Source organism: Cyprinus carpio, chromosome B24 (assembly GCF_018340385.1).
Source record: "Cyprinus carpio isolate SPL01 chromosome B24, ASM1834038v1, whole genome shotgun sequence".
NCBI classification, from domain to species: domain Eukaryota; kingdom Metazoa; phylum Chordata; class Actinopteri; order Cypriniformes; family Cyprinidae; genus Cyprinus; species Cyprinus carpio.
The window spans coordinates 22436465-22449995 of record NC_056620.1 but is presented as its reverse complement, the minus strand read 5'-3'; the positions used below and the strand labels follow the sequence as shown (position 1 = coordinate 22449995).

The window sequence follows — 13531 nt, the reverse complement described above, 5'->3', positions numbered from 1 at the left end:
ATTTAATTACATATATTTTATTTATATATTTCTATGTATTAATTTGTATACATTTATTTTTATTCTAAATATCTATCATATTTTTTATATCTAATAGTTTTATATTAATTTTGAGTTTATAATTAAATAATACAGTATTTTCATCATAAATTATATTTATTATTTATGCATTTTTTTCTAAATACCTATTATATTTTTATTATATATAATAGTTTTATATTAATTTTAATATAATTAAATAATATATTATTTTCTATTATTAATTATATTATTATGTATAAATATATATTATATTTTTATTATATATAATAGTTTTATATTAATTTTAATATAGAATTAAATAATATATTATTTTCTATTATTAATTATATTATATTATTATGTATAAACATCTATTATATTTTTATTATATATAATACTTTTTTATTTATTTATCTTTTTTTTTTTTATTTCTTTATAACAAAAATCAAGTAATTATTTTTGCGAATCCATTAATTGATGCAAAAATGACCATCTTCATTTTTAAAATCAGCAGCATCAAGACTGTCCCCAGAAACTGTTTTCTAGCTGAACTCAGATTTGTAAAGGAATGAAGTTGAGTGTGTGTGTGTGTGTGTGTGTGTGTGTGTGTGTGTGTGTGTGTGTGTGTGTGTGTGTGTGTGCGTCTGGTTTCTTGTGAGACTGAATCCTGAGCAAACATCTCTGCGGACTCGTCCATCACGGCTCATTCTCATGCTAATGCTAACGGATGACGTCTTGGCTTCAGTCAGCACTAAACTCTTGTTTATCAGCGTGTGTTGTTGCACATCTATTCAGCCCAGCAAACTGGCAGGAATGGCTCTTTCTCTCTCCTCACTATGACTTCTGTCTTGTTTTGTGGTCAGTATTTCTGGTGGCTCAATAGCACACAGTTAGAAACTCCCGGAGAACACCTCAGTCCTTGACGTCTCATTTAATCAAACAGTGCTGGTGTCTGTCCTCAAACACATCAATGCAGATGAAGTTTCACAGGCTTTTTAAAAGCCAAAACGCCTCTTGATTCGTCCCTGAATATAAACACAGTCACATGATCACCTGAAACAGTCGGCTCATTGTTTTGCGGTGATGCTGTTTAATGTTTTTGAATGTTTTCGTGACGCAGGACAATCAAACGTGGAAATCACACAGAGATGGCAAGTGATTATCTGCAGCTTCCTGGTTTTGATTGTTCATTCCCGGCGGATGGAAGTAGATGGAGAGCATTGTGAGGAATATAGACCTGGGCTGCGTTCACAATGGCTTACTACTGTAGTATACTACGCTATTTCTGCAGTATGCAACACACCAGGGTTTTACCTTTCTGTTCAATTCCTGAATTTGAACTGAGGAACGAGAAAGGATGCAGAAGCGGGTTATTATTGTAAACTAAAATTAAAACCAAAAACAAACAAACAAAGAAAGTTAATTGAAATAGAATAAAATATTTACGGTTATAAAAAAAAAAAAAATATATATATATATATATATATATATATATATATATATATATATATATATATATATATATATATATATATATATATATATATTTATTTATTTATTAAAGTTGATGTACTAAAAAAAATAAAACTGGAAATAAAAAATATAAAAACTAAAGACAAATAATAATAAAAATAATAAAAATGGCAAAAACAACTGAATTACTGATACTTTAACTAGAATTAACATTTCTCATTTTCATTTAGCTTAACACCTAAAACTAAATAAAGTTAATACATAAAAAAATTAAAAATTATAAGAATGTTTTTTTTAAAAAAAAATACTAATAAAAAGGCAAAAATACATAATAAATTTATTAAAACTTAAACTGAAATAACTATTTCTCATTTTCATTTAGTCTGACTCAGTGTACTAACTATAATAACTACAAACTAAAACTGAAATAAAAATGAACAAAAACTCTAGACATTAAAAACAATACAAATGGCAAAAACACACCAATAAATTAATAAAACTTTAAAACTTTAAATTAAAATGGAAGCAAAAGTAAGTATAAAAATAAAAACTTTAAAATAATTCAATCTTTGAAAAATATCTTTAAAAAATCTAAATAATTTTAAAATAAAGAAATCTAATTTTAAATGTAATATTGAAATCAACTGATATTCATATAAATGCAATGTATAGATATTTAGCTGTGCAGTGTAGTGTTCAATGTTGACTATAAAACAGTTTAAAAAGCATTGAAGTTTTATAGGCCTTGATGATGGGTAGTTGATGAGTCGATTTTTACCATGCTATTTGTTTTCACCGCTATTTGAATTGTAAAACAAGAATATTTTACGTTTATTTGCAAATTGTAATTCCAAAATTTCACACAACCTTAATGAGAGATTTTGTGATATAGCTTACTGTTCAGCTTGAAGTGATTTTCATCTGCAACCCATTTTACCTTATAAAGTGCTGTATTTCTGAGTGAGGATGTTGAGTGAGATGAATGCAGGATGTGGTTTGATTTTTATTGATCAGGAGATGATGTCAGCATGAAGTCAGAGCTGAATGAGATTTGCTGACTTGCGATTTGTTGCGTATGTTGCGATTTTTGACTTTATGTTGACAGTAAAAGCAGACCTGAGCACAAACACACATTCTTCATCTGCATGCTGAGTCTCAGGATTTGATGAGTGTGTGTCATTCTGTCACATTGTGTGGTGTTTATTACTAATGTCTTCATAACTAGAGATCGGTAACTTTTAGATTTGGTCATTTTGAGATTATCAGTTTTGGATGATAACCATGCTCCTTGATTATTTTATTTTATTTGTGAATTTTTAATAATAAAAAAAGCAAAATAGCATTTTATGCAAAATAGATGTTAATTAAATTTTTCAAAATTTTCTTGATTCATATCGGTGTCATTTTTGTATTATTTATATACTGTTATACTGTTTCTTAACTTTTAGTTTTTTTTGTTGTTGTTGTTATGTGCTTTTGTTTTTATTGTCTTTAATATTTATTTTAATTTTAGTTATTTTCATTTTAATTTTAGTTTTATTAAATTTAGTGCTTCAACTTAGTTTTAATTTATATATTTATTATATATATAATTTATTATGTAATAATTTTTTTTATTTTTATTTTTTATTTTATGCAAAGATATATGTAATATATAATATAGCTATCAAAATCCAATGTCTTTATAACTAGAGATGAGTATGTTTTATATTTTATATATTTTTTGTCATAATTTATTTTAGTTTTAGTCACTTTATGTGCTTTTGTTTTTTATTTTCTTTAATATTTATTTTAATTTTAGTTATTTTCATTTCAATTTTAGTTTTATTAAATTTAGTGCTTCAACTTAGTTTTAATTTATATGATAATTTAAATTTATTGATTATCATTTAAGTTTTTATATTATAAATTTATGTAATTTTATTTCAATTAACAAAAACATTTATAGTTTTTATCTAACAAAAAATTATATATTATCACTATAGATATTTAATATGTATATGATACATATATATAGTGTATTTATATATTTTCAAATAATATAGAATAATATATGATATATTTTCTATATGATGCATGCAGTATGATGCTGTATGAAGTGTGTATTATTGTGTTCACACACCGATCGTAAGTGTATGATGTGTCTCAGCTGAGACTGTATTTGAATATTGTGTGTTGGAGCGTGTAGATGCTCGCTGTGATTAATGTGCCTGTGTGTGTGTGTGTGTGTGTGTGTGGCCGCTCGGATCTCTGCCATACAGATGCAGCTGTATCCTATCACACACACACACACACACACACACTGGTATGCTCTCTCATTCATGGCTTCAGACGGAGTGGAAATGTGAGATCAGCTGGACCTGTTTTACTGGCTCTGGTTTGGATGTGTGTTAAAGCCTGAGGTGAAGGGTCAGGTGGAAACCCCAGCGCTGACACACGTTCACACGTCTCACTCGGTTTGTGTTTCCTGGAAACGTTGTTCTTGTTCCATATAGTCAGTGCATTGACAGCACAGTAATAAGACTGCATTATCATCAGTGTGACAGTCACAGCTTTTATCTAGAAAACTCTCTGATATAAACTAACATCTCCAGGACTCACTGACCATAAGTCTGACCAGGTTTCCTGATGACCCGAGCCTCTGCTCGTCATTCAAGCCAGTTATCACTACAACTACATCGACTGATAATTCATGCTTTTATGCCATGCAAATTTAAACATTTGGTTTTCTGCGATCGATCGTTTAAAAGTGAAAAATATGTCAGTAACATTATCCAGCTGCTCTCCAGGAGAAGGCTTTATGCAGTGCATTGCTGTCATCATTAAATTGTTTTTATTTTTTTTTTAAATTTATTTATTTATTTATTTATTTTTTATGCAAAGATATATGTAATATATAATATAGCTATCAAAATCCAATGTCTTTATAACTAGAGATGAGTATGTTTTATATTTGGTCATTTTGAGATAACTCTGCATGCTTGATTAGTTTTATTTTATTTTATTTTATTTTATTTTATTTTATTTTATTTGTACATTCTGAATAAAAGAAAAAAACAGCATTTTATGTAAAATAGACATTCGTTTGATTTTCAAAAATGTCTATATAGTTATATTAAAAAATATATAAATCTATTGTTTTAATTCAAAAGCAAAATTTTTATTGAAAGAACTATACATATATTCACATTTGCAAAATTCTGTTTGCCAAAAATATTAATATTTTTAATATTTCATAAAACTAAGAAAATATATATTTTTAAATAGTTTTAACAAAACAGAAAATTCCTTTGCTAAAAATATTATATATTAACTTTTGTAAAATTATATTGCTAAAATTGTGTGTGTGTGTGTGTGTGTGTGTGTGTGTGTTTGGGGTAAGTAATCTGAGCCAGTAGAAAACTCTTTATTGTTAAACGCTGAACTAAATATGTTGTACAGAACAGATCTGATACAGTAAACCTGAACATGCTTTTGGAAAATATGAATCTTTTGACAACAGAATTCAGAGCCCATTTTATTTTCGTAATGTGTCATATTTCAGACTGAAACAGAATATTCCAGCAGAAAAAAATGGGATGGATACAGGTGACGTCAGTCAAAAAGGAAAGTCATTACAGAGGGGATCTTTATGAAGCGTTTTAAAGATAGACATTTGTTTTCTTTGGATCAGACGTGCACTGATGAATTATTCACAGCAAGAGCAGGAGCATGCATTTAAGAAAGCAAATGGGGTCAGTTTAGATTTGATGTGGACCGTAAACCTGAACAGATCATCTGTCTCTGGGGTTTTCCGGCAGAACTAATGGTCAGGGATGTTTTTGTGTGTACAGATGAAAATACATGTATCTGGTCATCTCTGGGTTATTCTCTTCAGAGCTTCAGCTGATCTCTGCTCTGAGCTCTGAAGCTGTCTCATCATGAGCTGTTGTTGTGTAGTGCAGGGCAGATCTCTCTCTCTCTCTGTGACAGAGCTTTATTAGGATGATGGGAGTGTAATTATCTCCACTCCGCTGCTCTCTAACACAACAATCAAACTCAGCACCTGGAGAAGAGCGTTTAGTGAAGCAGGGACACAGAATGAAGTGCAGAGATTTTACACCTTGCAAATGTAACTATTTGTTTTCTGAGACATTTTGAACATCGTTGCTGTCAGGGTTAATGAAATATATATTAACATTATCTGGCTGGTTGAAATTTGCATATTGCAAATGTGACAAATCAGTTATGCCATCATTGTCCGGGAGAAGGGTTAATGTGGTGTATTTCTGTCTGAGTTAAATAGTTTAAAATTAAAAACAGTATTTTAGTTGCAAAAAAAATAAATAAACATTTGAATAAATATATAATTGAAAATTAAAAAAAAAAAAATTATGTATTTTATGAAACCAAAAAAATATATATTTATCTATAAGTATAAATCAAAAGCAAAATTTTTTATATTTATACACAATGCATATACTCTGCTAAAATATTATTAAAATTGTTTTTACAGTTTATATATATATATATATATATATATATATATATATATATATATAGAATATATATGTAAAATATATTTAGAAATATATATATATATATATATTATCCAATGTTAACAATATTTTATATTATATATAGTTTATATTTATTATTATTATTATTTAATATCATTTTATTTTTACATGATGCAGTTGCTTTTAAAGTAAAATGATCCGGTTTTAAGGATTTGTAGATATTTCATCTGGAAAACAAGACAAAAATATAAATATTAAAAAAATATATATTTTATGTAGTACTGTATGAACATTTGTCCTTCACTAGTTTTCATTTGTGCTCAATTATATTGCCATCTACCAATCTTTTATGTTTTTACAGAAATACTGAGCTATTCTTCTATTAAAGCTAGTACTAGTATCTATTAAATGGAGATGTGATACAGATCAAACACACACACAGTACTCCGAGTCTGAGAGAGATGCTGATGTGTGTCTTTGAAGTCTCAGTCGCTGTATAATTCATGACTGGAGATCAACCACAATCCCACACATTCACAAACCTCAGCTTCTGTGCTCATTATTATGCTTTATGAGCTAAGATAATATAATACTGTATATGTGTTTGCATTGGCAGCTTTTATTGTGATTTTCAGATGTTCGTATCACATTCTTCAGAATGGTTGACTATTATCACAACTTGACTTGATGTGAACTAGGCCTAGATGTTTGTATTTTGCTAGAATGTTTTGGAGTGGTTGCCAGGACGATGCTGTGTGGTCGCTAGGGTATTCCGGTTGGTTGCTAGGTTTCTAAGCTAGAAGATGCCTAATTGTTTTCTAAGAGGATACTGATGGAGCTATCTCTCTGTGTGTGTGTGTGTGTGTGTGTGTTTTGTGCAGGTACGGTGTACTTTAATGCTGGTTGGATCCCTAGAGAGGAAGTAATTGCAAAGTCTTAGTATCCTCACATATCCTCATAAATTACATTTCAGCAGATGTTCACATAGAAACCAGATATTTTAAATTGTAATAATATTTCACAATATTACTGTATTTACTGGATTTTTCATTAAATGAATGCAGTCTTGGTGAGCAGAAGATACTTATATCTTGAAAACAGATTATTTTTATTCATTTTCAAAAAGCCAAAAGTTAAATAATAAAAAGTATTTATTTAAATGCATTTGACTCTAAATACATTTCTCTGTAAGATATATTCTATTGTTTTGAAACAGACAAAGTCTGAACTGTTTATTGGGGGAAGTCTGCCATCTGCTGGTATTTGTAGGTACTACAATGAAAGGAAACCTGCAGGTAGATTGTGTTCCTCACTACAAATAAAATATTTTTTTATCTTCTACATAAAAAAAAAAAATCCTACTGAAATACTTTTCACTACAAAATCGCTAGTAAATTTAACAAATAATTACAAAGACACAGTAACACATAGAATGGTATTTTCTAAAATAATCTTTGTTTTATTTACATTTTGAGTATATTTCTGAAGACTTACAAAGCCAGAATGTCCTTATGTCTCTGTTTATGTTATTTCTTTTAGGTGAGTTTTGTTTTGTTTTGAAATCATCTTCACATCTAATGTTCTCTCATTGCCTCTTCTAGGAATTGGCAAAAACGTAATATGTGACCGGACGGCGACGCCGCTGGACGCTTTCCACATGATGTCGGCGGCCCAGTACTACCCGAAGCTGCTCAGCATCATGGGTAACGTGCTGCGCTTCCTCCCCGCCTTCGTCCGCATGAAGGAGCTGCTGGAGGAGGGTTACGTGGGCGAGCTGCTGGTCTGCGAGGCGCAGGTTCACGGCGGGAGCCTCCTCGGGAAGAAGTACAACTGGAGCTGCGATGACCTGATGGGCGGCGGCGGGCTGCATTCGGTCGGGAGCTACATCATCGACTTGCTCACGTTTCTGACGGGCCGGCGTGCGGCGAAGGTGCACGGCTTCCTCAAGACGTTCGTCAAGCAGACGGACCACATCTGTGGGATCCGGCAGATCACCAGCGACGACTTCTGCACCTTTCAGATGGTGCTGGAAGGAGGCGCGTGCTGCACGGTTACGCTCAATTTTAACGTCCCGGGCGAGTTTCGGCAGGAGGTTGTGGTCGTCGGAACGTCTGGCAGGTTGACGGTTTGCGGGACGGATTTGTACGGACAGAAAAACGATGGCGAAAACGGACAGGAGCTCCTCTTAAAGGACAACACGCCTGTCGGGGACGCGTCCCTACCGGACAAGGCGTTCCGGGACATCCCGTCTCCGTATCTCACCGGCACCATCTGCATGGTTCAAGCTGTACGGCAGGCGTTTCAGGATCAGGACGACCGGCGAACGTGGGACGGCCGGCCGCTGACGATGGCCGCAACTTTTGAGGACTGTTTGTACGCACTTTGCGTTGTGGACACGATCAAGAAGTCCAATCAGTGCGGTGAGTGGCAGAACATCGAGGTGATGACGGAGGAACCGGAAATCAGTCCCGCGTACCTGATCAGCGAGGCCATGCGGCGCAGCCGGATGTCGCTGTACTGCTAACATAGGGCTGGACGATATGGACAAAATGTATATCACGATATATCTCTTTATTTCGGTTGATACGATGTAAGGGCCGGTCACACTGCACTTTTCATTCCATTGAGTTCCATTCATACGCATGCAAATGCATCAGACTGGAAATGCAAGCCCAAATTCCAAAAGTTTTGCATTTCGCTGCGTTCCAAAGTTCAAGCAATTTCGCATACTTAGAGTCTAGTGTGACCGCGGCTATAATTCCGATATTGATATGAACAATTAAAGCTACTTTATTAGATAAAATGAAAATGAAGACAGCCAGTTCCCTGCAAAGATACAGATACGTTTTGATTTTGAAACGTGCAGTGCTCATGTTTATTCAACCAAGTTGTGGCGGACTGCCACAAATAAAGCAATGTATCGGAAATGTGTTTAAAATCCATATCACTGATATCGAAAAAATATATTGCGATATATATTGTTATTGAATTATTGTCCAGCCCTATGTGGCACGTGAGCGAACGTGCATGCTTGCATTTTGAGTTTAATGCATTCGGAGCATTTGGAAAACTGGAGAAGTACATGCAACTGAAGGAAACATGAGTTTGTGCCACATGCGCGGAGTTTGGCTTGTGTTTTAATTCGTTAAAACATCGGCTGCTGGGAGTTTTTGTGTCAAGTATGCAATAAATCTGCTTTCGGATGAACCAACAGCCACACTTTGCTGAAATGCCTTTGTACTTGTGACATGTTTGTAGTTCGTGCAAAGAACGAACATGCAGTTTGACTTTGGTTTGCAGGATTTTTTTCATCATTGTGTATCTGTGCAACCCTGACAAGGTCATCTACCGATGATGCAGCATCTGTCAGCATGTGTTTGCATGCTAGCGTGAGCATAGCGAACACGGACTCCTGCGTCAAACAGGATAACAGGATTTTGCTATGTATTATGAGATCAATCCGGACAAACACAAAGATGTTTCTACTTTGTTCATACTGTTATATTTAAAATCCCAATGTTTGTGTGTTTTAACTGGTATCTTGATTGTTATGGCTGTACGTGTGGCTTTTACGACCCTTTGTTTTCCACCTGAAAGATTATGAATGGTCAATACGCCAAATATGAAATGGCAAACATCACATTAACTGTCAGTGGTTCTCAACTGGTTTTGCTCCATCATGCAGACATCATGTGGTGACCCATAAGTGCACAAAAATCTCCTTCAAATCAAACACTGAAATTATATTATACACTACAGGTCAAAAGTTTTGAGTAAGTTTTTATACGTTTAAGACCTATTATTAATAAATGAGCACCAATAATATTTGAGCAATAATAATAATGAGTTTAGAATGATTTCTGAAGGATCATGTGACACAAGACTCAGATGAAATTTCAGCTTTGAATTACAGGAATAAATTGCATCTTATAATATATTCAAACATAAATGGATTATTTGAAATTGTAATAATATTTCACAATATTAATGTTTTTACTGAATTTTTAATGAAATAAATGCAGCTTTGGAGAGCAGAAGAGACAAAGAACATTTCAAAATCTTGAATCTTATTTCAAACGTTTGATTTGTAGTGTATATAATATTAATATATTACAAATTAAATTGAGCATGAGCTGTTTAGTCCAAAAAATATGCAAAGGTATTAACATGATAGACTGAATAGGAAAACACATTTGTAAATGCTCAAATAATAGTAGAAATTTTATCTCTACATGTATTTAATGTCATCTGAGTTGTATTTTCATTTAGTTTTTGTTCATGGTTTTTGGTGTCAAGCAACCTTTTTCTGTCTAATTTGATTTTCTTGGTTGAAATAGAGTAGAGTTTGATTGGACGAATGAAAGAAAGATACATTTTCCTTTTAAGGCTGTTTGACTTTTATAGTTGCATTTTATTTCCAATTGCAAAACAGTAAGTTGAGAACCGCTGCTTAAGACTGTTGCAGAGTGTTGCACTTCTTTGAGGGCTAGTAAATGCATTTTAAGCCTGAAAAATATAAACCAAAATGCTTCAGACACACTAAAGGTGCTACAGATCTTGTAGTCTGAAGATGTATTGGTGTATATCTAGTTTAGGAGACATAATTCATATTTAAATGCAGTTGTCACTACTGAAACTTTGCAGTGTGTGTGGCTGGAGACACCAGTTATTAAGAGTAGGAAATGATGATTAACGTACAGAAAACATTTTTAAAATGTTTTGCTAAGCTCAATTCTGCAGTGTTTTATTTGTCGACTAGGATCTGTTCGCTGTATGCATGCACTGAAGACAGGTGTGTCGGCGGTCGTCCATCACTGTGCAACTTCTCAATACGTTATGACGGCTTTATATCAGCCTCGTGACGAAAGACTGGAGAGTCCAATCATGTGGCTGTGTTTTATGTGTATTTTATGCTGCTTGGAGAAACATCTGCTGTACATTATTGGAAAAATGCTCTGTGTAGTTTATAAATGGTATTTATTTCTTAGTGTTTCATATCAAATCAGGAAGTGTGTGCACTGTGGGACAGGAAATAGAGGCCTTTGCTTGTGCATTTCTACAGGAAGTGTGATGTCACAGTTTAAAAGTCCCAAACTAAACCTGTCCTGGCTTCCCTCGCAAATGTGATTCGTCTCAGAGTCGCCACTCGACTGAAACCAACACTTGGTCAAGGTAAAAGAAATGTCTTCAAGGAAAAATCATCTCTGTAGGGCAAGAGAATATTTAACATTATTCTCTATCAAGTCTGTTTTAAAACGTACACAGAAGCAGCATTTCAATAAGGCTACTAAATTTAATATCTCTTCTAACGAGGCATAAACTGAACATTTTGAGTGAGCAATTACATACTCCAACATAATTGAATGTAATTTACATGAGGAGGCAGATCACATTTACATGAACAAGCCAAAACACAAACTCTAGCTTTAAACTGCTGCAATCATCTGGTTTCAGGGAAATAAATATGGTGTGAAACAGGCTTTCTTTGTTGTTGTTTAATATTTTGCAGGAGGTATTGGAGGCATGGATTTATGTTAGCATTATGAGTGTTGCCATGGACATAAGTCCGAGGAGGTTAAAAGCTCTGAAGGGTTGTCGTTTCATAATTATGGCAATTATGACATGAAATTAACACAGCACAAGCTACACTGTATGGGAGCCCAATTCTGCCATAAAAGAAAAAACACTTAAAAAAAGTGACAAAAAGTTTCAATCATGAGATATAAAAATGAGATAATAATTCTGAAGTCAAAATTGGCATATCAAATTATGGCAAAAAAAAAATTACATACTTTTGAGATAATAGGTCATTATGATCATTATAAAGTCAAAATTATTACAGAGCCAATTATGAGATAACGTCAAAATTATGACATAAAAAGTCTTTAATGTCTATCACAATTTCAACATTTTTATTCTTTTTATCTCATATTTTGCCATAGCTATGTCTATTTATGTCATACTTTAATAATCTAAAATTATGTCATAATTTGATGACATCATAATTTTCAATTTCTTTGTCATAATTATGACTTTCTATCTCATATAGACTTATGTAATTTAGGATTTTTGTCATAGTTCAACTATCTCATAATTTCAGCTATGTGTCTTAATTATGACTTTGTATCTCAATTTTGACTTGTCATAATTATGATTTTTTTTCTCATAATTTTGACTGTGATGACTGTCTATTTATGTCATACTTTAGACTTAGTATTTCATAATTTTGAATGTTTATGTCATAATTCAACTATATTGTAATATCGTAAATGTGTATGCCTATCTCATACTTTAGAGTTAACGTCAATTTAGAATTTTTGTCATAGACTTATAATTTTGGCTTTTTGTCATAATAATGACTTCTTATCTCATTATTTTGACTTTAAATTAGTATGTCATAATTTAGATTTTCTTTTCTCATAATTTGACTCATAATTTTGAATTATGTCATAATTTTGAATCTTTATCTCATAAATGTACCTTTATGTCATACGTTTGATTTTTTCCCAACTTTTAAAAAATATCATGTAACGGAAATGGCCTTCCACAAATTGTCACTCAGACCTCCAGAGATGATTTTTCTATGATGTGAGACATCAAGGCTGCAATATAAATAGGGCTTGATTTGTATTATTTTAAAACATATAAAATAGCTGTTGTTGTTACATCACTGACAGCCATATAAAACTGTTTCTGTCCGAGACTCAACCTTCAGTGAGTCTGCTGAGAATGCTGTTGTAATGTCAGTCTGCAGATATGAGAGAGACGTTTTGGTCGTCTTCGAAGGTGTTCATCCCTGATTTAACATGAACACTCTGGAGTCAAATGCAGACTACTGTAAGCTTGAACTTGTCTGTTTCTGAACAAAACTCAACGATAATTCATCTGCAGATTTGAACCTGTGAAAAAAACGTTACAACTGGAAATGTTTCAATGTTAGACTACGCTTGATGTCTATGTTTGTGAAAATGTACTGTATACTCTTCCTGCTGGGCAGCATGTGCAAACACACGTGTGTGTGATGGAGACTGATTAAAAATGGGATTTAGCAGAAAAAAAAAGCGTGTTTGGGTCTGTTATTGTCATATATGTCCACATTTAGTGCCACTGACCATTAGTTTTGAAGTGTGTCTTATGCCGCAACATTTCATTCCCTGCTAAATCTAGTTTGGTTTCTGCTTTTTTTGTTGTGCTTTGTATATGAAGTCGATTTTGGTGGTTTTATAGGGTGGAAGAACATATAATTCTTGTAGAAGTCATTTACATGCTCTAAAGTAGTTGCAACATTGCAACAATGCACATTGTTTTATACTTGTAATATTTCAGAGCACATTCAGACATGCAAATTAATTTCATACTGTTCTCTTATGGAAATACTAGATATTTGTCATTTTGTTATGCTGCTTTTAAATTGTTTTTAGTTTTATTTTTGTTATATAGTATTTTGATGTTTTCTAATATTTGAGTGAATTTCGACTCTAAATGGTCCATTGAAATTTTCGACTAAATATTGAGTATTTAAGAGAAGCTTGCCAGAA

At 32.6% G+C, this 13531-nt stretch overlaps 1 protein-coding gene across 1 annotated transcript in view; it reads left to right on the top strand.

Annotated features, from left to right (window-relative positions):
• Positions 1–9900, top strand: part of LOC109062430 (glucose-fructose oxidoreductase domain-containing protein 1-like) — a 23381-nt gene extending 13481 nt beyond the window's left edge. The window contains exon 2 of the mRNA XM_019079520.2: positions 7595–9900. Coding sequence (XP_018935065.2) covers positions 7595–8517 — 923 coding nt within the window. The 3' untranslated portion in view covers positions 8518–9900. The remainder of the gene's footprint in view (positions 1–7594) is intronic.
• Positions 9901–13531: the final 3631 nt, after the last annotated feature.